Source organism: Pollachius pollachius, assembly GCF_949987615.1.
Source record: "Pollachius pollachius genome assembly, chromosome: 2".
In the NCBI taxonomy this organism is placed as follows: Eukaryota; Metazoa; Chordata; class Actinopteri; order Gadiformes; family Gadidae; genus Pollachius; species Pollachius pollachius.
Window position 1 is genome coordinate 51558017 of NC_136935.1, and position 22946 is coordinate 51580962.

General features: G+C 50.0%; 1 protein-coding gene across 1 annotated transcript in view; it reads right to left on the bottom strand.

Moving 5' to 3' along the window:
* Nucleotides 1–13817, bottom strand: part of abcc6a (ATP-binding cassette, sub-family C (CFTR/MRP), member 6a) — a gene marked incomplete at its 5' end in the record, with an annotated part of 29392 nt that extends 15575 nt beyond the window's left edge. Inside the window, 8 exons of the mRNA XM_079758661.1 lie at nt 947–1153; nt 2065–2196; nt 2742–2803; nt 4318–4440; nt 6290–6427; nt 8637–8762; nt 9253–9429; nt 13776–13817. Of these exons, the coding sequence (XP_079614787.1) occupies nt 947–1153; nt 2065–2196; nt 2742–2803; nt 4318–4440; nt 6290–6427; nt 8637–8762; nt 9253–9429; nt 13776–13817 (1007 nt within the window). The remainder of the gene's footprint in view (nt 1–946; nt 1154–2064; nt 2197–2741; nt 2804–4317; nt 4441–6289; nt 6428–8636; nt 8763–9252; nt 9430–13775) is intronic.
* Nucleotides 13818–22946: the final 9129 nt, after the last annotated feature.

Sequence of the window (22946 nt, forward strand, 5' to 3'; positions counted from 1 at the left end):
TCCCAAACACACTTGGTGGCCGCCCGCCTTATTGCGGTCCACCAGCACTTCTTCCCCTCGGGCCTCCTCTGCTCTCCGATACCTTCCGCGGAGAAGACTGCGGTGGCCTGTCTGCCTGCGCCGCCCGCTGCCAGGGCTGTAATTAACACGTCGCTGTAGCCTTTAGCCGTACGTCAACAACAACATTCCTGTCTGGGGACCGCTGTGACGCTCGCCGGCCGCGGGTCACCACCACCACTCACCCCCCCCACGCTCTCTCTCTCTCTCTCTCTCTCTCTACCTCTCTACCTCTCTCTCTCTCTCTCTCTACCTCTCTACCTCTCTCTCTTTCTCTCTCTCTCTCTCTTTTGTTTACGCCGAGAGATTGTGAAAGAAATGATTTCCCCGAGCAAAAGAAAGAGAAGGATGACCAGATTGTTTTCGTTGAGCTGGTTCGGGAACGCCCCCGGCCCCCGTTCGTTCTGTGTTGATGTTTTGGTGGTCGTGTTTGTTTTGCTGCTCGGGTCATGACTGAAGGTTTGGCGTCGGCTCAGGAGGCAGAGCTGGACGACTTGTTAAACCAGAAGGTTACAAGGTTAGTTCCATCCCGGCTCCCCCTAGCTGATGGTTAGGGTTAAGGTTAGAGGCGAGGTGACCCTGAGAACGACCCCTAACTGCTGCCAACGAGCTGGCTGCCGGCGATGTGTGGTGGACTCCGCCGCCGCTGTGTGAATCTCTGTCTGAACTTTGTCTTTTGTGCGTCACTTTGGATAAAAGCGTCTGCTAAAATGGCCTAAATGTAAACGTGACTGTCCTCCTGCATTTTTTTGTACGGCCCCTACTATTCAACCGAAGATGATCATCGGCCTATCACAGCTAAGGAAGCTAATCGGGGACCAATCCGGTCGTCCGGTCTTAATAGAACACATGCTGTTGTTTGTGCTGCTCTCGGTTCCTCGTCTCTCACCTGAGCACCTGCGGGATGGCGAACATGAAGGCGTCGTGGAACACGATGCACAGCGTTCCGGTCAGGAAGTACGGGCCGAACTTGCGCGTCAGCGTCCGGAGCAGGAAGAAGCCGGAACTCTGTTCCCGCTGCAGCTTCCGGAGGAGCTGGGCCTGGTCGGGCAGCTTGGCCCCCAGGGCGGTCCCCGAGGCCAGGGCCTTCTCCTGCCTGCCAGGGGGAGATGATCGGAGGGGAGGTATCGTCAATGGCGGTTGTAAACGGACTGCATTTATACAGCGCTTTTCTAACCAGTGGCCACTCAAAGCGCTTCACAATCATTGCCTCACATTCACCCATTCATGCACACATTCACACACCGACGGCGGAGTCAACCCCGCAGGGCGACAGCCAGCTGGTCAGGAGCAGTCAGGGGGGGGCGTCTCGCTCAGGGACACCTCCACACTCAGCAGGGAGGAGCCGGGGATCGAACCAGCAACCTTCTGGTCACCAGCCCAACCAGCCCTACCTCCTGAGCCACATGCCGCCCCAAAGGTAAATGGACAAAGAAATAAGGTATTACTCTCAGCCCCAACATTTATAACAGGAAGAGGAGGAACAGGAACATCAGCTCTCAGAAGAGGGATTCCCTCCCTTATGAACGGTTGCCGAGGTTAACTGTTTGGTAATTATTCCATTATACCATCCTCAGAGTTCTCTGTCCTAACATTTAGTTTGCGGTCTGAAGTGTTTCTGGTGATGAATCAGTCTGGATTGTGATTCTGCTGCCCCAGATTTTCTTGGCTCATGTTGCAGACAGCTGCTGTGCTGCAGTCGCACCGCAGAGCCATAAAGAGCCGTTGATTCTGCTGCCTCTCAGCTACACCAGCGGTTAGACAGCGGCAGGAATCAATAAAGAGCTCTATAAATCAAAGGGCCACGAACAGAAACATGGAGAACAACAACGGAGTCACTGAGTATTAATGGACCATGCTGCTGTGTTCCCCCCGCCCCCCCTCCTCCCGCTTTCGTCCCTTTTGTTCCATGGCTGATGCCGTGAAAATACAAAGGAGGGGGATTGAAAATAATGAGCAAGAATTTTAAAATGGAAATTTTGGTGGGGAAGCGGAAGAAAGTCTCACTTTTGAATGCGGGCGCACTCGGCATTCCACTCCTTCTCCAGGTCAGAGAGGATCTTATCGGAGCTGTCCTCCTCCCTCAGGGTCCACAGGTCGTCGGCCTCCAAGGGCGAGCGATACCCCTTCACCACCAGACTGAGGGAGGGAGAGAGAGAGAGAGAGACAGCAGAGAGAGAGAGAGAGACAGCAGAGAGAGAGAAAGAGGGGGAGAGAGAGAGAGATGCAGAGAGAGAGAGAGAGAGAGATGCAGAGAGAGAGAGAGAAACAGCAGAAAGAGAGAGAGGAGAGGGAGAGAGAGAGAGAGAGAGGGAGAGAGAGAGAGACAGCAGAGAGAGAGAGAGAGGGGGAGAGAGAGAGATGCAGAGAGAGAGAGAGAGATGCAGAGAGAGAGATGCAGAGAGAGAGAGAGAGAGAGAGATGCAGAGAGAGAGATGCAGAGAGAGAGAGAAACAGCAGAAAGAGAGAGAGGAGAGGGAGAGAGAGAGAGAGAGAGGGAGAGAGAGAAAGATGCAGAGAGAGACAGAGAGAGAGAGAGAGAGAGAGACAGCACACAGAGAGAGAGAGAGAGAGAGACAAACAGATCACAGTATTATAGCCAACTAAAACGAGCCCACGTTGTAAACAGACACAGTGTGAGTCAGCCTCATGAATGAGAGGCTTCAGAGAGCCGCTCCTCTTACCCGGTGAACCACCAGAAGAGGATCTTGGACAGGAACGACGCATCCTTCACGGGACAGGGGTTCTGGGACAAATGACAGGCCAGAGGTGGTCATTCTACGGGCGCATCGCGTGTGATTGCACTCAACACAACACAACGCCTTCAGGAGTAGCAATCGTACTGTAGAGGGTTGAATGGAGCTGGTGTGTGTGTGTGTGTGTGTGTGTGTGTGTGTGTGTTATGACGGCATGGCCTTCGACTCCACAGAACCAGAATAAAGCCTTGTGTTTAGCGGCTTCCTGATGGTGGTGGTATGGGGATCATTTGTAAAGTCTAGCCTGCACACACACACACACACACACACACACACGCACACACACACACACACAAACAATCACACTCACTCGCACTCACACACACCCACACACACACACACACACACGCTCTCTTTTGTTGAGCGAAAACACCCAATCACACACCGGCAAGTTGACCCACTCTCCCTAACCCAAGGTACCCTGAAGCTGCTGTTTTATTGACCTCCCTCCTCCTTCTCCCCCTCCTCCTCCTCCTCCTCCTCTTCCTCCCCATCCCTGGCACTGCCAGTGTCCGGTGAGTAGGAGGACGGAGGAGGAAGTGGGGGAAGGGTGTGTCCCCCTGCAGGCGGCTGTGTCTCCCCACACTCCCCCTCCGGGGCCTGTGCCAGTCGCCCCGCCGCCCGAGGGACTGTTCCACTCACTCTCCCCGTTTAGCTCCCATTAAAACTGACGTCACGCGTCCTGTGTGGACACACTGGATTTCCCGGTTGTTTTGCCGTTTGTCATGAGCCTCTTGGGAAAAACACGGTTTTGGATGCGCTTTTCGAGGCGAGCGGTGTGACGCCCCGATCTGTTTTGGCACCGCGGCGGTGGAACGAGCTCCCTGCTGACGTCAGAACCGCAGAGTCGCTCACCAGCCGCCGCAAGGGACTCAAGACTCCCTTGTTCAGAGTTCATCTTGACTGCATAACCCACCCCCCACAACCCTCTTATGCACTTACTGTATATTGTACCTCCTTGCACTTAAAAATAGTACTTGTGTAGCACCTTATCCTAGCTATCTTTGTTGTATACAGGCAATGTTTTAACCTAGTGGTTGTTAGTGCTTGGCACTTGGTTCTATGAACATCCTTACTGTACCGAGAGAGATATGTTGTTGTTTCTCTTTCTTCGCACAAATGTTCTTATTGTAAGTCGCTTTGGATAAAAGCGCATGCTGAATGCCCTCAATATAAATGTTAAAAACCTCCCCCCGGAACTCGAGGCTTAACGTCTTACAGCCCGAGAGCGAGTGTTTATTCAGTGAGCTCCGTCGGCGGAGAAAGCAACGCGCGGCACATTCCTAAACACCCTCATCATTGGAAACCATAGGCACCGGCCTCTGAGTGGGACGACGTAGGAGGAAGTGAATCACGCCACTTCCTCCAAAAGGGAAAGTCGTACCGAGCGTCGAAAACCACAGAGAGGCCCTCGCGGGCATCTGTTGTCCGCCGACGTCAGGTTTACACAATCTGTGTGACGGAAGCGGTTTAACCACACTCCGCGTTCCTCTCTCTCTTCTACCTTCTCAGTGCCGGTCTTCCCCTCGGGGCGCTGGTCAGCGAAACACACCAGGACGAGCTGGGCCAGCTGCAGGGTGACATAGGAGAAGAAGGACAGGAAGCGGACCACGTCGGAGCCGATGCCCTGGGAGAGGAGGAGGAGATCAGAGAGAGTCAAAACCTGCTGCTGCAATGGAAACCCAGCGATGAAAACCAGGATCATTAGGGGAGGGGGTGTGGGGGGGACTCTGCCGCTAAATAAAACGACAATGGAGCGTTTTTTCACATATTGCGACAATGAAGTTGTAATCACTGGTGACGATTGTTTGTGTAGTTCTATCATCTCTTTCGACATCACCGACGTGGTCTGCAGGGCAATTTTCTTTTTATCAGTATGGGCACGCACAGAGTTTCACAACACAGACGTGTACCCTGTATTACAAAACGCCCCTGCCGGCTTTCCCCTAAATACTCATCGAACAGCCGGACAAAGTTAACACTCATCCGACGTGATAAAAACGACTTATTCTGAACCGTGGGGCTGAATCAGGGCAAAACCCCAAGTCAGTTTAACTACCATCCTTATGTCAATGAAATGGCAGAAAAAGCAGTCAGTCACTGGAGGCCTGCATCTGTAAATAGACGGGCTGCGGTCCCGACCTCACTTTAAATCTCAGGAGAAGCCGTACCCCGCGATATTAACCGCTCGACATTTGGTGCAGCGTGGGATGCACATGTTATTTTGGACGCAAAGAAACAGGGGGATTGGTCACGGCGTTGTTGACTTCCCCCTAACCACGGCGCAGTATAGGTTATAGGGAAAGGCCAGGGCCATAGTAAACAGGAAGGGGCGAGAAACAAACATCCTACTGCAGCGTTGATGGGCCAAGAGAGAGAGAGAGAGAGAGATGGGGGAGAGAGACTAAGGGGGTTTTGGGTTTGGGTTTGGGTCACCGTGGGCGAGGTAATGTGGGTAATGTGGATCAGCCTGTGTACAAACGGGGTCCGGCAACATGAACTCGCTCAACTCGGGTCGTGGGTGTCGTGATCATGAGAAAAAGTTCCCTTTTAGACTCTGACTCCTCGTAGTAAAATCTGGTTTTGCTGCAACATGTCGGTGTGCACTCCAGAGTCAACAGAGAGCCGCCACAGCGGGCTCTACCACCAGTAGCTGGAGTTATACTGGAGACCGCCATTGAAAAGTCTCCCAGTCCAATAAACACCAGACGTCAGCCTCTTGACAGATGTCAGCGGTCGATCACGTTTCAATAGTGCACACATCTGTGTTTAGAATTCGTATGGTTTTGGTTAAATATACGTCCATCCACGTTAAATGCACAGCCTGGGGTGTGCGTGCTTGCTGCGCTGACAGGCATTAAACACAGCCTCTCTGGTCTGAGCTGGTCCTTTGTGTCTCCACACGGCCATCATTACGATCCCCCCAGGGGGTGGAGATCGTCCCGTTGGCGACAATGAAACACACATATGGATGCTGCGCTTCCGTGTGAGGGAGTGTTTTTTTATAGACTGCAGGTCCACCTCAGCTGCCCCCCCCCCCCCCCCCCCCCCCCACCCCACCCCCTTAACTGTGCACTCCTAAATAGAAACCCAGCCCGTAGTAGAGCTATGATTGCAGTCAGATTCGCAGGAAGGAAGGAAAGTCTTAAATAAAACACAGACACACTGGAGCAGTGTTGTCAGTGTGGCTCTCCAGAGGTCGGTCAACTCGCTGTTCCTCGGGTTAACGTTGAGGAGACGACATTAGAAACAAACCATGTCACAGACAGCTCTCCCTACAGGCCTGTCGGAGTCCTGTGTCTAGACTGTGGGTCGGTTACACTAAAACTAGACATTGGCACACGCGACTTAAGTCCTGGACTTCCAGGGTCCGCCTGGTGCTAATGCATCTAAAGTGTACATACACCAAGATAATACTGATACAAAGGTGTGCTACAGTGCAGTGCATGCAACCCTAGGTTCCGAGCAGCTCATACCTCATCCAGTGCCAACTGGATCTTGGCTCTGAGTGGGACCAGGGAACAGACCACGGCCAGGACCCAGAAGAGGAAGAGGAACACGGAGGACCGACAGCCTCTCAGACGCTCCAGCTGGATGATGAACAAGGCCAGGATCTGGACACACAAAGAGAGATGGACAGACAGATGGTCAATCGATGCATTGAATGCTTAAAGCCTGTGCAGGTTTGAATCCCGCAGTTAGAAGGTAAGTGTAGTGTTGTCTTTCCACTTTTCTTTCTCAACACTCAGGGAGCCTATAGGAGCAATGAGCTTCACTCCAAAAAAGACTTGTCTCTTGAATTAGTTTGACCTTTTACCTTTTACTTTGACCTTAGTGCTTACTTTAATTCTGAAGGATTATTCAAAGTTTGAGATTATTTAGTCGGGCCAGTCCTAATTGCAAATGCACCAATACCATCCTGCCGCCCAACCCACTGTGCTTTTCCACTGCCCTCGGAGTAAACAGAGACATGCATCTCAGTTGTTTAACTTCTGTGCAGGCGCCTTGCACACAGATGGCCTCTGCTGGACTCACGCCCTTGTGGCTTCACCCCTTGATATAATAAAATAAATAATGACCGGTGAAGAATCTAAATTTAGCCCATTGGAAGCAAAACAGTTCATGAAAGGTCCGTATCCCTAGAAACACAGTGTTGTTGTCAACAGGTCCCAGAAAACGTACAGTCTGCTAAATTACATCTTCTCTCCAGCTCTGTTCTTAGCCCATCGCTATACGGCAAGCAGGGGAATTCTGAAACGCTTGATATTTAACCCCAAAATAACCAATGATCCGGTGCAAGGACACCACTGTCTGCGCGTCTCCAGAGGAACCAGGCACTTTTTCTCGGTGGTTTCTGAACCATAATTGTCCCTGTTTAAGCTCATGGTCAAGTGAGATGTCACTTTGCCATTGCCAGCTCATCCCCGAGCTGAGAGGAAGTTGGTTTGTGTTGCTTAACTGTTACCATGTTGATTGTGCTGGGATTAGCCGTGCTTTAGACAGAGTCCTACCGACACAGTGCACTTCAGTAAACTAGTTTTCTCTTGACCGGGGAGCTCTGTACACACTGTGCTGTTGACTGTTCAATGTTCAGTGTCAATACCCTGGAGGGTGAACCTTAACCTAATTGAGTGTGCATCGGTCTCCCGTTGGCTCAATCTCAACCGCTGCCTGGCTCAACGGTATGTGCTGCACACAGCGAAAGGTTCTCCGTCTGATTACTGCAACGCTTCGTAGCTTGAAGGCTTCTCTTCCAAATCGGCACGATGCCATATTTCCCACGGTAAAGTTAAAAGTACCGTACTGCCTTTTTTCACGTAGCGTCGGCATGAAGAGCCTAAGCTAGGTCAACATCAAGACCCTCTTTCAGATCATCCCCATCCTGTCCGCCGGGGACTCGACACTCTGCTGTAAACCACCAGCATGTTTGTAGAAGGATAGTGGGTGGAACTTCAGCCCATCACTAAGCCCCTGTTACAACGCCCTCCCTTGTAATTACATCGGAAACACGTTGCACTGTGGGAGTGTTCTCATGGTCTCCAGCGATTAGTCACTGCCCGGCGCAGACTTTTCTTCCTTGAAATTAGTGCCAAAAGTCTGAGGCTTGACTTTTACACCTCCAAAACCCTTCCCCCTTCGCTGTAACTCTTACCTCTTCCCGGAAATTAAGCTCCACCTTAATAAAAGGGAAGTCTCTTGAGTTTTTCCTTCTCGGCTAAACACATGTTGATGTTTGCTCCGTCTGAGTCTGGGGTGGGCTGTTCTGTCTGAGCTGAGTCTGTAGTTCTGCTCTTAGCCAGCTTCAGGCCACAGACGATACGTTTACCTCCATCACCGCCTTCGGTCTCCGCTCTGCAGACCCTTAACTGTTATAAACTACATCACTCCTACACACAGAATGAGCACCTTTTAATCCAGGTTCTTCTGATACACACCGCCTCTACTGCGTCCCTTCTACCTCCAGGACAGTCCCCCCCCCCCCCCCCGGAGCTAAGAGAGGGCCCTCCTTAGTTAGATATGATTCAATCCGTACGCAAAATTACAGAGGGGAGTAGGAAAAGTAAAGGCAATCTTTGTCAACACGGGTCACAGAGTCCACGGCTCAGATTGTACACTAGCCCTGCCCTACATAAATAATGTCCTGAAATCCACCCGGCCGCCACCCCATAATCAGCCCCCCTCCCGACCCTGCGGCCGCCTGCTGGGCCGGGGAGGATGAAGGTGTTGGGGAAGGGAAGGCACTCGGAGAGGAGCAGGCTTTGGTTTTGATGGCAATACGAACGCACGCGCACGCAGCAGACAGGAGAGGAGATGTGTTCGTACCACGGTCACGCTGCGCACGATGGGGCTGAGCAGGAACACCATGTGCTGGTGGATCTCCCCGCTCCGCTCCAGCAGGATGTAGAAGAACTCAACAAAGCCGAAGGAGGCCAGCAGGAAGCCCAGCACCTAGCAGGGACACACAGACAGACAGACAGACAGACAGACAGTTAACCACAGGAGGAACCGGAAAGACAGACAGTTAACAAGAGGAGGAACCAGACAGACAGATAACCAGAGAATGAACCAGACAGACAGTTCACCAGAGAATGAACCGGACAGACAGACAGTTAACCAGAGAATGAAGATTCTACAATTCTTGAACACATTCACACACCGACGGCGGAGTCAGCCGTGCAGGGCGACAGCCAGCTTGTCAGAGCAGTCAGGGTGAGGCGTCTCGCTCGGGGACACCTCGACACTCTAGCTAGGAGGAGCCGGGGATCGAACCAGCGACCTTCCGGTTACCAGCCGACCCGCTCTGCCTCCCGAGCCACACGCCCCCCCACCAACCTATCACCTACAGAGTCTAACGTCCCAACACGAGCTCAATGCAGCGCTCTCTAAACTCCAACCTTAACAAACAGTTTGGTCAAGAGTTGAATAAGGAGTTCCTCACCATCTTGGCGGCGCAGAGGCAGGAGATGCGGATGCGTCCGTTGCCATGGCAGTAGAGGTACAGGCAGTAGAAGGGGGCCAGCAGCCAGAGGTACACACAGGGCACCCACACCAGCACTGTGTTCTGGAAACAGTGGGTGAGGTCGGGGCTGGCCGTGTACCATGTGCGGTTCCAGTCCTGGGACAGAGAACAATAGGGAGGGGGCGGGCAGGGGTCAGACGTGAGGCTGAGCTTTATTGAAGTTTATTGAAGTCGGCGAAGCTAAGGAAAGGTAAGAAGGCTGCTGGGATTCTTTTGCAAATTGAGAAACAAAAGCAGCCTGGTGCTCGCGTACAAAAATGTGGCGCTTTTGCAGATCATACACACACACACACGCGCGCGCGTGTGTGTGTGTATGTGTGTGTGTGTGTGTGTGTGTGTGCGTGTGTGTTTGTGTGCGTGTGTGTGTGTGTGTCTGTGTGTGTGAGAGAGCCCGAGTTTACACTGGAAGAAAGAAGTTTCTCTTTATAAAAAAGCTGAGTCAGGCTTGCAATTTTATGTCTGAAGTGTTGTTTCCAAATTCTCCCATTTGAGGAATAACTGTCAACACATTCTCCTCTGAGGTTGGCGCGCATCCTAATACCTTGCCTTTAAAAGCAGCTAAAAAGTTTATAGCCGGAGCTATGTTACCCAATTGAAGGACAGATGTGAGATTGAGGTCATGCTGGTCACTCCAAAACGTTGCGTACCATAAAAGCGCCCAAAATAATGACAGGCGATGTCACCTGTTGTTTTCTCCCTCTCCCTGTTTATCACCTCTGTGGCCTGAAGTCGTCTGGCTCTGTGGGCCAGACAGGCCTGGGGACGGCCACAGGAAGCAGGGGAAGGTTAAAGAGTGGTGGTGAGGCGAGTGGTCTGTGTAGACTCCCTGGGGGGATAAGGAGGGCTACCACAGGCCGCCGTATCAACGTCGGTACGCTACGCCAAGCCAGCAATAGCCCTGACGGTCAGACACAATGGGCTGGGGCCACTCGGCCGCTATCTAATCTGTCCTTTAATTGGGAAACACAGCTCCGGCCCAAGACTCTTATCCTGGCTATCTCTGTTGTGTACGGGGAATGGGTTAACCTAGCGATTGTTGGTGCTTGGCACTTGGTTCTATGAACATCCTTACTGTACCGATACTGAAAGCGATATATTGTTTCCCTTTCTTCTGACAAATGTACCTATTGTAAGACGCTTGGGATAAAAGCGTCTGCTAAATGCCATGAATGTAAATGCAAATCCTGCTGCCGGTGATGGTGGGAAACTGATGCCTTAAGGTATTGATTCAGGGGATCCACAGAAGAGAAGGGCAAGAGGAGCCAGCTGTTGTCTTCAATGGAGCCGGTGTTGTACAATCGTGACCACGCATCACTTATGGTCACTTACCGGACACAAACGTAGCATTGCCGATTCGATCCTAATGTCACGATATACGTAATGAAAGCAGCGTCTTGTCCCCGCTGTAGGTCCGTGCTACTGTTCTCTCAAAGGGCAACGCTGGAACCGAATCCCTCCAGCTCCTGAATGACTTGAGAATCCCTGTGTGGGAGGGTGCTCTCACACGGCCGTCTGATTCCTGCGGTCTGCTGTAGGGCCGGTCGCAGGTGTACACAACACTTTATCTAAAGAAATCTGACTTGTCACACAAACACTAAAGCCTTTCTTGCACAATTTGCTCACTGTTTATCTTGTTCCTTGCCCCTGGCTCGGGTTATTACGGTGAACTATCACAGACAGGTTATTTGGAAAGCGGTCAGCAGGCTATTTTTACCGTGGGGCATAGTGGCGAGGGGGTGTGAGATGGAGGGGAGAGAGGGCTCCTGTACTCTGAAGATAAAACATGCCTCCGATCTTCAGATTAGAACTACCTTTTGTTTTTGAATTAATTTGAATCGTATATTAATTATTATGTAATTCATAATGTGTTGGTAAAGGGATACAATATTCTGTATAAACTACAGTCCAGTTTCACATTGCGATTGCACACGTGATACTTTAATAAGAGTGGTCCCGGTGCCACTGCTTTCATCAATGTTGCCGTGCTGACAGGGTTGTTGTCATGCCGATTGTGTTGTTGCCATGGTTCTTATTCATGGTGATAACGCAGAAAGATGAGGTCTGGGCATTTACAGGACCAGTCACGAGGCAGGCAACAGGACCCTTCTCCCGTGATCCAGGTTTTGTAATAAAATGCTTCAGCTAAATGTTGCAGGGTTATTAAACTTTGCCTTTAAAGGTTTTTTAATTTAAATTTGGCACTCCCTTACATTTTTGTAAGGGTTCCAAGTGTGGAATCGTGGGAAATTTGAATCTCCCATGAGACACCGATGAACAGCGATAGGGCGATACTCATCACCTCGGCAGAACTCTGAACTCCTAAGTTGTTCTTGCCACCACTGGAATTGAGTCATTGACGATTGCTGACTCCACTAATTGTTCTGCAGAAGCACAGAATCACAGATTCTTCCTTGTTTCTCACATCGTCTTCAGCTTTGTGAACTGCAACAGGCTATAGAAATGTAACAGGCTATAGAACTGCAACAGGCTATAGAACTGTAACAGCCTATTGAACTGTAACAGGCTATAGAACTGTAACAGCCTATGTTTCTGCTCCAAAGACAACCGTAAAGACTGAAGGCACGCTGCCTGAGGCTGGCATGGGAACATATCCAGCCCTGTTGTGTGACTGCAGGTGCTCCTGGTTTTGGACACGACTTTCCAGTGGTTTAGCTGCTCCAACAAATTAGGCTAGACCTTGTGTCCATCGTCTGCCTAATTGTCTCTACTTATACCAGCATAGCAATCTTAGTGTGTTTCAGATGCAGAGTGGTAGAATGAGCTATTGTCAGTCTGTTCTAAGTCCTGAGGAGTGTCAGGGTCACCTCTATGAAGCTGTATAGCTCAAGGTGGTCTACATTGAGGGTCTTCACGCAAGAAAGCAGCGCTGATTGCAAAGCCCTCAGCAGAAATAACAGGCGTGAACACTCTGAGGTGCCAATCTGGTGCCATGGCAACACGGTGACACGCTAGTTCAACTCAGAACCGTCTTGTTCAGGAAATGGATCTGTGTCGGTTCTGGATTTACAGAACCTTTACAGAACAGCATCTTAGTGCCAGTGGGTACTGTTGTCTTTTGGGGAATTAGAATTTAGCAGAAGGAAGAGGAAATGGTTTCACTTAAAAAAATTTAAGTGAATTTTGAGTTTCAATTAAAAATCTTTAAAAATTTCTCAGAAAGGTTGGCTTGGTAGGTTCTCTTTGATATCAAGCAAACAACCTAAACATTTACCTCCTTCCTGCATGGACCTAAAAATAGTTCACAGCAGTACAGTTAACGTCGATAGGTGGCACTGTTTAAAATACAGGCTGCATTCGACCAAGGGCAGGAAGAGAATATGTGTCTAAGTAACAAGAGCTATTCTTAGATTGAGTAAAAGGGCGCGAGAGAGAGGGTTGGAGAGAGTTGGAAAGAGAGAGAGAGAGAGAGAGAGAGAGAGAAAGAGCCAGAGAGACATAGAGACAGAGCGAGAGGGTTGAAGAGAGAGAGAGAGAGAGAGAGAGAGAGAGAGAGAGAGAGAGACACACAGAGAGGGAGAGAGAGAGAGACAGAGAGAGGGAGAGAGAGAGACAGAGGGAGAGACAGAGAGAGAGAGAGACACACAGAGAGAGAGAGACAGAGGGAGAGACAGAGAGAGAGACAGAGAGAGAGAGAGAGAGAGAGAGACACAGAGAGAGAGAGAGAGACAGAGGGAGAGACAGAGAGAGAGACAGAGAGAGAGAGAGCGAGAGAGTTTGAGAGAGAGAGAGAGAGAGAGAGAGAGACACTGAGAGCGAGCTGGAGCCACCTGGTGCAGCGTGGCCCTCTGCCATGTTCCTTGTTTAAAGTGGAGATTGAGAAGGTTGAAGTTTGCAGGAAGCTCACAGAGTGTCTAAAAGTGATCGCGCAGCAGAACGATCACATTGCGTATCACTCTGAATCATGTGTCATGCTGGTCTGGCTCACGTCAGAGGTTGCTTTAGCCTTGCATTAACATCCGACCTGCTGAGCCCTCATCAGACAGAGCCGTGTTGTGTGGGGCGCTGGGGTTCCCCCATAGATTTGCAGGGCTGCCAAATGACCATTAAAACGACTGTACATTATGTTCAGGTCTTTTACTCTGTACATTATGTTCTGCAAGTCATTAGGACTTACTTCTATCGCCAACGCTCACAATCTCAACAATGTTGGTGCTCTTTGCCTTGCCCATTTGAAGATCAATAAGGCTCGATAAGTTTGAACAAACGGGTGTTAATGCTTATTGTATTAACATAGTTAAGTGTTAAATGAATAGGTCTGTACATAAATATGCATGCATTCAGCTAAACATAGTCCGTAGACGCACACGAATCCAAAGTGACACAGACACCGAACACGAACAGGCATAAGGTTTGCTCACTGTGTTTGAGCAGGGGGTCTCTGGAGGAGACACCCCCCCCCCCCCATCCCAAAGTCCACTCACCCACAGTGGGTCCAGGCCACTGAGTTTGCAGAAGGTGTCCATCCACAGGCTCCTTCCTTCCTTTCCGGTGATCCAAGACCTCTCTCTCTCCGAGGGAACTGTCTCCTAGTGCTGCTCCACACTCAGCCAGTGAGCATGTGTGAGTGTGTTGCTGGAAACGAGAGAGAAGGTATGCTTGTCCTTTTCCTCTCTTCCTCTTTCTCTCTCTCTCTCTCTCTCAGTGAAGGTAGTGTGTCTGGAACTTTGAGCTTTTCTGCTTTTCCCTCAGGGTGGCACACTCTGGGATTTTATTAGGGTGTGTGAGTGCTTCTCCATAAAAAATCAAGTGTTTCCCTTCTGAGTACAACACTGCTGTTTTGTGAATGAAACTCTATCACTGTCTCGCTGCTGCTCTCTCATCTCCTTCTCCCTAGAGATCCTGTGTCCATCTGACTCTACCTCTGCCTGGCTGCTGTTTATGAGTGTGGCTCCTCGCTGGGTGGGAGGAAGTCTCTCTCTCTCTCTCTCTCTCTCTCTCTCTCTCTCTCTCTCTCTGTCACTCTCTCTCTCTCTTTCTCTCTCTCTCTCTCTCTCTCTCTCTCTCTCTCTCTCTCTCTGTCACTCTCTCTCTCCTTTTTCTATCCCACATCTGCTGCTGCTGGATCTTGATCAAAACAACTAAGCCCCTCCCCTCAGCGTGATGACAATATTACACCCAGCGTCACTCCGCCCACTTCTATGCACCCCCTCTCCCCCTCTCCCCCCTCCTCCCACTCCTCCCACTCCTCCCCAAAAGTCATGCCTTTCCTTCCCTGACCACAGACCTGTTTTCTAAAACTCTCCCCAGAGGAAGGCTGACTGGAGAAGAGTTCCAGACCCATCCCTCTGGTGGCCTGTTTCTCCTCCTCTGGTGGCCTGTTTCTCCTCCTCTGTAGGCCTGTTCCTCCTCCTCTGGTGGCCTGTTTCTCCTCGGTGGCCTGTTCCTCCACCTCTGGTGGCCTGTTTCTCCTCAGTGGCCTGTTTCTCCTCCTCTGGTGGCCTGTTTCTCCTCCTCTGTAGGCATGTTTCTCCTCCTCTGGTGGCCTGTTTCTCCTCCTCTGGTGGCCTGTTTCCCCTCCTCTGGTGGCCTGTTTCTCCTCCTCTGGTGGCCTGTTTCTCCTCCTCTGGTGGCCTGTTTCTGCTCCTCTGGTGGCCTGTTTCTCCTCCTCTGGTGGCCTGTTTCTCCTCAGTGGCCTGTTTCTCCTCCTCTGTAGGCCTGTTTCTCCTCTGGTCGCCTGTTCCTGCTCCTCTGGTGGCCTGTTCCTGCTCCTCTGGTGGCCTGTTTCTCCTCCTCTGGTGGCCTGTTTCTCCTACTCTGTAGGCCTGTTTCTCCTCTGGTGGCCTGTTCCTGCTCCTCTGGTGGCCTGTTCCTGCTCCTCTGGTGGCCTGTTTCTCCTCCTCTGGTGGCCTGTTTCTCCTCCCCTGGTGGCCTGTTTCTCCTCCTCTGTAGGCCTGTTCCTGCTCCTCTATCGGTATTAGTCTGAGCAGCGGGCCTGGGCTGTATTTACACACATCGCTATGGACACGCTAGGCTCAACATTCCAGCGAGGACGCGTGAACCCCGATAGAATAAATACTCCTTTACAGTCAAAGCCATCAATCATTCACAGGGTTGATCAATCGGATGTGATCATCGTCTGAATCATCGACGATCAAACTAGTGATTCAATGACTGCTCCTGACGAGCCGGTCATCCCCCTGCGTGGGTGACACCGCCGTCAGTGTGTGAATGTGTGCATGAACGGGTGAATGTGAGGCGATGTTGTAAAGCGCTTTGAGTGGCCACCGGTTAGAAAAGCGCTGTATGAACGCGGCCCATTTACCGTTCACTATCTGAAAGCACAAAGTGTCCTCCTGTAGAGTGTGCTGCTGGAAGGCATCACGGTGATGGTCAGCCTGATCCAGGCCCCGAAAATATTCTGCACATCTGCTGCAGAGGAAAGAGTGACAGTGAGGAGGGCATCACAGCCCCTACCACAAGGGAGAAACATGGAAAGTTGGGCACAGGCTGGACCACCTGCCGGTTCGGTTGTCTAGCCACATTCAAACACAAAGTTATTATTCTGCTCTTTTTCTTTTAATGACTCATGGTTATATTTTGGTATTTTGGTGTTTTTTGTTTTTCTTTTAGGTTTTCCCCTGCACGCAGCAGCGTTCCTTATGTCTGCTGAAGTCCCCGGTGCGAAACCCGCACAGGGTAGGGAGCGAACGGGCAGAAGGGGCTGACTCTGGAGAGGGGGGACATGTGGAATGACAACAGAAACAAAAGTTCTATTTACATGCACATTCAGGACATTTAAGCAGACGTTTTTACCCAAAGCGACTTACAATAAGTACATTTATGTATCAACAACAATATATCGCTGTCAGTACAGTAAGGATGTTCATAGAACCAACTGCCAAGTACTAACAATGGCTAGGTTAACCCATTTCCCGTACACAACAGGGATACCTAGGATATGATGCTACACAACGCCTGGTACTATTTTGAAGTGCAAGGACGTATATTCTTAAGTGCATAGGAGGGAAGGGAGCGGGGCGCAGAGTCCAGGTGAGCTCTGAACAGGTGAGTCTTGAGTCTTTTGCCTGTTGGTCTCATTGGGTTTTTGGAGGACGCCCTTAAAAAGACAAACCAAACCGCATGAATTGGATTGAGTGCTCTCGGGACCAGGATGTGTGAGGGGTATAGATAGATGTTCATGTATAGGGTGGTGGTGGGTATGGAGTGTGTGAGTAAGAGGAGACCCTGGGACACTCTGTATGCAGTCAGAAATAGGGTTAATGAAAATGTCGTTTCAGGACAACCTCAAAGCAGAGCCGGATGGCGGAGTTCAGCGGGTTATAGCTGGAGTTTCATTTGCTACACAGTTAAACAGTTTATGTTTCCTCCTGGTGTTCACGACGGCCGTGGCCCGCGACAGCTCTAACATCCATCGCTTGAGGGCCTCGTCCAAACAAAAGCCAACCTCCATGACCTTCTCCCTGACATTCAGTGGGACTCGTGTCTCATGCCCACAAACTAGGGTGTTCGCTGTGGGGAGAGATGGGACGACCAGCTCAATAACAGAGCGCCGCACCGCAGCCAAAATGGTGGGCGAAAGTTTGGGCCGCTGGGTGACGTAAGAGACGATGACAACGTCCACAGTTCATCTTTTGTTCTAATTGGAGAACTAAGGGCCAGTCGGGGAGTGGGTGGGGGAATGGTATGTGTAGAGCTGGGTTTAAAAATAACCCTTTCATTTGGGAAGTTGGAAGTGTTGCGGTGGAGCGTTTGTGTTCACTAATTCACACCACGCAGGCCGTGACGTCCGAGAGGGGACAGAGGCTGTAAAGGAAAGATCTCATTTGATCATTTCAGATGGAGAACATAAGCCATAGCAGAAGACCACACCTTCTGGTGGGCGGTAGATTAGTCACCACACTATTTTGGTGAATATAAATATGTTTTCCTGAAGACCAAAACATTACACTATTAAAGTCATAAAGCAATTGTAAAACACATTTTACTCCCTTCCATACACATAACATTGATTCATTTAGAAAATCCTACTCTGAGTTAATCGCAATTGTTTCGATTAATAGGAACCATTGAACATAAAGTCTTGGCTGTCTGCACATTCTGTCCCTGTGGGGCGTCAGGAACATAAGTTACCCCCAGGACTCCAACGCAGGCCCCTGATTGGACGCTATAGTGAGTTTAATGCCCTTCTTGTTTCCAAAATAAACAAACCCAAGGCTGGGCTCATTTCAAACGATCAGACCCACAAGAGAACCCCAGCTGTGTTTCAGTCACTGGAGCCTTCTGTAGTGGATTGCGTAATGCAGCACGCAAAGACCAACATGCACATTACATACCATTAAGTGCACGACCGCGACGGCCCCCGCATGAATGCATGTGCCCGTGCATTGCCCATACATTTTGCACAATAACACAAAGCCTGCAAGCCTCTGTTAACTGCCCGGGGTGGATAGTGTACGCTGCAAACTGTAAACACGCGCACATAATGAGCGTCTGGCCTGGTAAAGAAGCACAACAACCTCTCCCGCCCCTCGCTGGCCAGACAGCAGACTGTTTACCCGCCGGGGAGAGGAGCAGCGAGGGGCAGTGGTGCGCTGCGGGCCCCCGGCTGGCCCCCGGCCGGCTGCGGTGGTGCCAGGCCCGTAGTACCGGGGATCAGGGAGGTGTCGGGGCCCGGCCGGCCGCGGGGGAGGCAGCGGTCCCCAGCCCGCGGTCCCGACCGCGGTCTCCCATTCCGGGTCACCTCCACTTCCCCTGGCCGCTAGCCGGGAGAGGGAAAAACAGTCTAGTCAAAATAATGGTGTCATTTCGGGCACGTTTGAGCAACAGGGGGATAAATTTAGCGGCAGCCCGGCGCAGAAGGGAGGGGCCACGAAACCGATTAGGCAACGGGTGGACAAAATACATTTTCTTTTTGCTTTGCTTTTAAAATAAACACTCTTAAATCAGTGGAGTGGTTCCAAGCGCAGGCAGTAAATCTGACTGCGGGCTGCAGATGCAGGCAATTATAACCGGGCTACGTCTTCCCCCCCTCGCCACTCCTCACCCCCCGTTTGACTCAGGAGCTCTTCCTGTCTTTAGCAGGAAGCTACGCTTTACGTCTGGGCTTGAAAACCAACCGGAAGATTATGCCATGTATGTGAAGGTGGGGTGAGTATTGTGTGTGTGTGTGTGTGTGTGTGTGCGTGTGTGTGTGTGTGTGTGTGTGTGTGTGTGTGTGTGTGTGTGTGTGTGTGTGTGTGTGTGTGTGTGTGCGTGCGCGCGTACGTACGTACGTGCACGTCTGATATGTCACAGCGTAGTGCTGTAGGCTCAGAGTATGTACCACCTCGTTTCCATGGCAGCTTCAGCTGCAGCGCTCTCATTCATAAGAAAACAAATAAATGCAAACCTTGACAGGGGGCTCTCATCATAACTCCTCCAACCCCCTCGCTGGAGACTAGACTCACACACACACTGAGGATTCAACCTGGGAGAAATAAGACTAATCTTTTGGAGTTTACATTTACATTTACTTTCAGGGAATGTATAGCAGACGCTTTTATCCAAAGCGACTTACAATAAGTACAACAATATATCGCTGTCTGTACAGTAAGGATGTTCATAGAACCAAGTGCCAAGCACTAACAATCACTAGGTCAACCCATTCCCCGTATACAGGAAAGATTGCTAGGATAAGACGCTACACTACTAAGTACTATAAATAAGTACGACATACATCAGTGTGTACATTAAGCGCCAGGACGTACTTTGGAGGTGTGGGTGGGGCTGGCTGTGCAGAGTCAAGGTGAACTCAGTGCACTTTCTTGACGATTGACATTGATTGTGGACTTTGCAGTTACACACTCAGAATATCGTTGAGGACTACACCATCGTAGCTTTTTTTTTCTCAGTGATTGCCCTGCAGTTCCTCCCACTTCAGTCGGCAGCTCCAATCTCTTCCTAAAAAAATCCCCCCCCACAAGCCAAACCTCAGACACACTAAATACACTTGTTCCCTTTCAGACAAAGTATACGTTTGCTGCTGCGCTTCCAACAATGAGGTGTTGATGATGAGCCGGGCTGTGATTGGCTCCCAGAGGGAAGCCACCGCTGTCCAGCCGGTGGTTTAGAACAAAGTTATTTAGTCCAATTAGAATCGTCTCTAACCGTCCGTCACTCACCTGAGTCTGAAGGGAATGTTTTAACAAAGTAGAAAAACATATGTACTTACACCTTGTTTATCTTGGTTGCTGCTTGTTTTTTTGGGGGGGTGAAGGCATCAGCATTCAATTAAAGCATCGCTTAATGAGAGTGTAACCTTAACCAGAATTAATATAATATAATTAATATCTATTAATTATACTATATATATAGTACATATAAATGCATCAGCGAGGGACACGAACTTGACTTCCTGTATCCAACGTTCGAGAGCAACATAATGTAAAGTTGTCGCTCTGTCAAAACAAATCACTTTTCCACAAACTCTCCTATATAATTTATGAAGTGATTCAACCATGAGATTACTTTAATGTCACATTTTATATCGAGCTAAAAGGGGCCAGGGCCGGTTGGATCTGGTCGTTACTGGCTGTGGGCCTCCAGGCCAGCCAGACTCTGTCATTAACTTGTTGGCCAGGAGCAGTCGGGCAGAGAGAGAGATCCAGTCATATCTCCTGGCAGCAGGATTATGGTGTAGCATTAGTAACATTCACCTCCTGTCCTGGAATGTTAAAACATAAGGTTTGGGTTCTAGTCTGAGAATAGAAAAAAAGTATTCTCATCCATCCATCCCTCCATCTATCCATTTATCCATTCGTCCATCCTGTCATCCAGCCATCTTCCATTCATCCATGTTCCTCTTCATCCATTCCTTCATCCATTCATCCATCATTCATCCTTACCTACATCCATTCACAAATTAATCCGTCCATCCATTCATCCATTCGTCCATCCTGTCATCCAGCCATCTTCCATTCATCCATGTTTCTCTTCATCCATCCATCCCTCCATCTATCCATTTATCCCTCCATATATACATTCATACAGCCAGTTCTCTATACATCCATTCGTCCATTCATTCAACCATCCATCAATCATCCATTCATCATTCAACCATCCATCATCCATCCATTCACCATTCACCCATTCATCCGTTCCTTCAGCCATTCGTCCATCATTCATCCTTGCATTCATCCATTCACAAATTCATCCATCCATCCATCCATTCACCCATCCATCCAACCACTCGTCTATAAATCCATCCTTCAATCCTGCAATCCACTCATCCCTCCACCCATCCCTCCATTCATCCTCCATCATCCCTCCATCCATCCATCCCTCCATCCCTCCATCCATCCCTCCATCATCCCTCCACCCATCCATCCCTCCATCATCCCTCCACCCATCCATCCCTCCATCCATCCCTCCAGCCATCCCTCCATCATCCCTCCACCCATCCATCCCTCCATCCATCCCTCCATCCATCCCTCCACCCATCCATCCCTCCATCCATCCCTCCATCCATCCCTCCAGCCATCCCTCCATCCATCCCTCCATCCATCCTCCATCCATCCCTCCATCCATCCATCCCTCCATCCATCCCTCCATCCATCCAACCGTCCCTCCCTCCACGATCCATCTCCTCGTCCAGCTGCAGTCGTTAGCCTCAATCAGCCTCCCAGCAGGAGCATCTGCAGTGAATCAGGGGCCGTACTGTAGCAGTGTGTAAACATCGGCGGCCTGCTTTAACAATGCTTAATAGGATGCTGCGGCTTCTCCGCAAACTCAAAGCAGGCGCCCTCCTAACCCTGAAATAGAGTGGAAACGCACCGGACGGCTCCAGTCACCGGGGGCCACACAACCCAAGGTACCGTCTCACCCCTAATAGCCACCGGAGCCAGCCTCTCCCTCTCTCCCCCCTCTCTCCCCCCTCTCTCGCCCCCTCTCCCCCCTCCTGGCGTGGGACGGCCCTCCGCGTCACCACGCCGCCACACAGCAGCACTGGGATGCGTGCGGACGCACAACAATCCCTACTCTTTTATTCCATGATTAATCGCAAGGCGCGCCGCTAAAAATATCACGAGAAAAACCCAGAGTGGGAGTCCTGGAGACGTCAGTCTGAGTGTATTAGGGAGCAGGACCAGTATTAGTTAACTGGTTAACCTATGGGAGGCTGAGACCTCAATCTCCATGCATTAGTTAACTGGTTAACCTATGGGAGGCTGAGACCTCAATCTCTGTGTATTAGTTAACTGGTTCACTTATAGGGAGGCTTCAGACCTCAGTCTCTGTGTATTAGTTAACTGGTTCACCTATAGGGAGGCTGAGACCTCAATCTCCATGGATTAGTTAACTGGTTCACCTATAGGGAGGCTTCAGACCTCAGTCTCTGTGTATTAGTTAACTGGTTAACCTATGGGAGGCTGAGAGCTCAGTCTCCATTAGTTAACTGGTTAACCTATTGGGAGGCTTGAAACCTCAGGCCACTCAAAGCGCTTTACAATAGTGCCTAACATTCACCCATTCATGCACACATTCACCCATTCACGCACCTCGACACAGTAGGCTCACAGCTAGGAGGACCCGGGGATCGAAACAGCGACCCTCTGGTTACCAGCCAAGCGGCTCCGCCTCCTGAGCCGCACGCCAGCCAATCGGGAGGCTTGTTTACACAGCCTGGAAGGTCAAATCAATTAAAACAACAGATGGAATTCTCAACTCCACTCTCCATGTGTAGTTTAAAGATAGTTCGGACTTAGTCGTTAAACGAAGTATAAGAACCCCTGGAGTCGATATAGGCTAGCGGCGCTAAGCGTGGTAATAAAAACCCCATCGAGTGGCTAAAAACGCAGAGCAAATGACAGGCTTCAGAAATAAAGGCCTTGTCGGTTCAGCCTCACACTCTGAGACGGAGTCACAGCTCCAAATGACTGATCCTTTTGGATTCAGCGTCTCTTTTAGCAAATATGACAAAAATGTCCGGTGTTTAAAAAAGGGGTTTTCAACGAGTATACTCGCTACAGCTGTTTATAAATAAAAGTATTTGAGTGCGTTCTGGCTGGTGACATATAAGCCCACTTTCAGTTTGACAGACCAGGAGTTGAGGATTAATACTAATGCCAGACAATCCCATCCCACGTCAATCAACCTGCATGCTGATAGATTCACATTTACCTTTAGGGCATTTAGCAGACGCTTTTATCTGAAGCGATTTACAATAATAAGAAAGAGAAACAACCATAGATCGCTGTCTGTACAGTAATCCAGGACCAATAAACAAGTGATACCAACACATTTCTGGTTTGCAAAGTTGTCCATGGTTGTTAACTGTAACCAGTGCTAAGGAAAGGTTGGCTATTTAAAAAAAATAAAGAATGAAACAAAGAAACAAAAAACACAAACAAACTTTCCACGGATAATCAACATCTCGGGTTAACTCGAATCTCAATATCCATTCAGAATAAAAAACAAAAACGGTTAAATAAAAATAATTTTTGAGACACACAGAGGAGAGAGGCAATTAATTTGGCGTCAGACATCCAATCACATTCTCTGCTGCTCATGAAAACACAGAGAGAGTTAACTGGGCCCGATATTACTGCAAGTGCAAACAGTTCAATAACACAAGAACATCACATTTTCTGCATAAC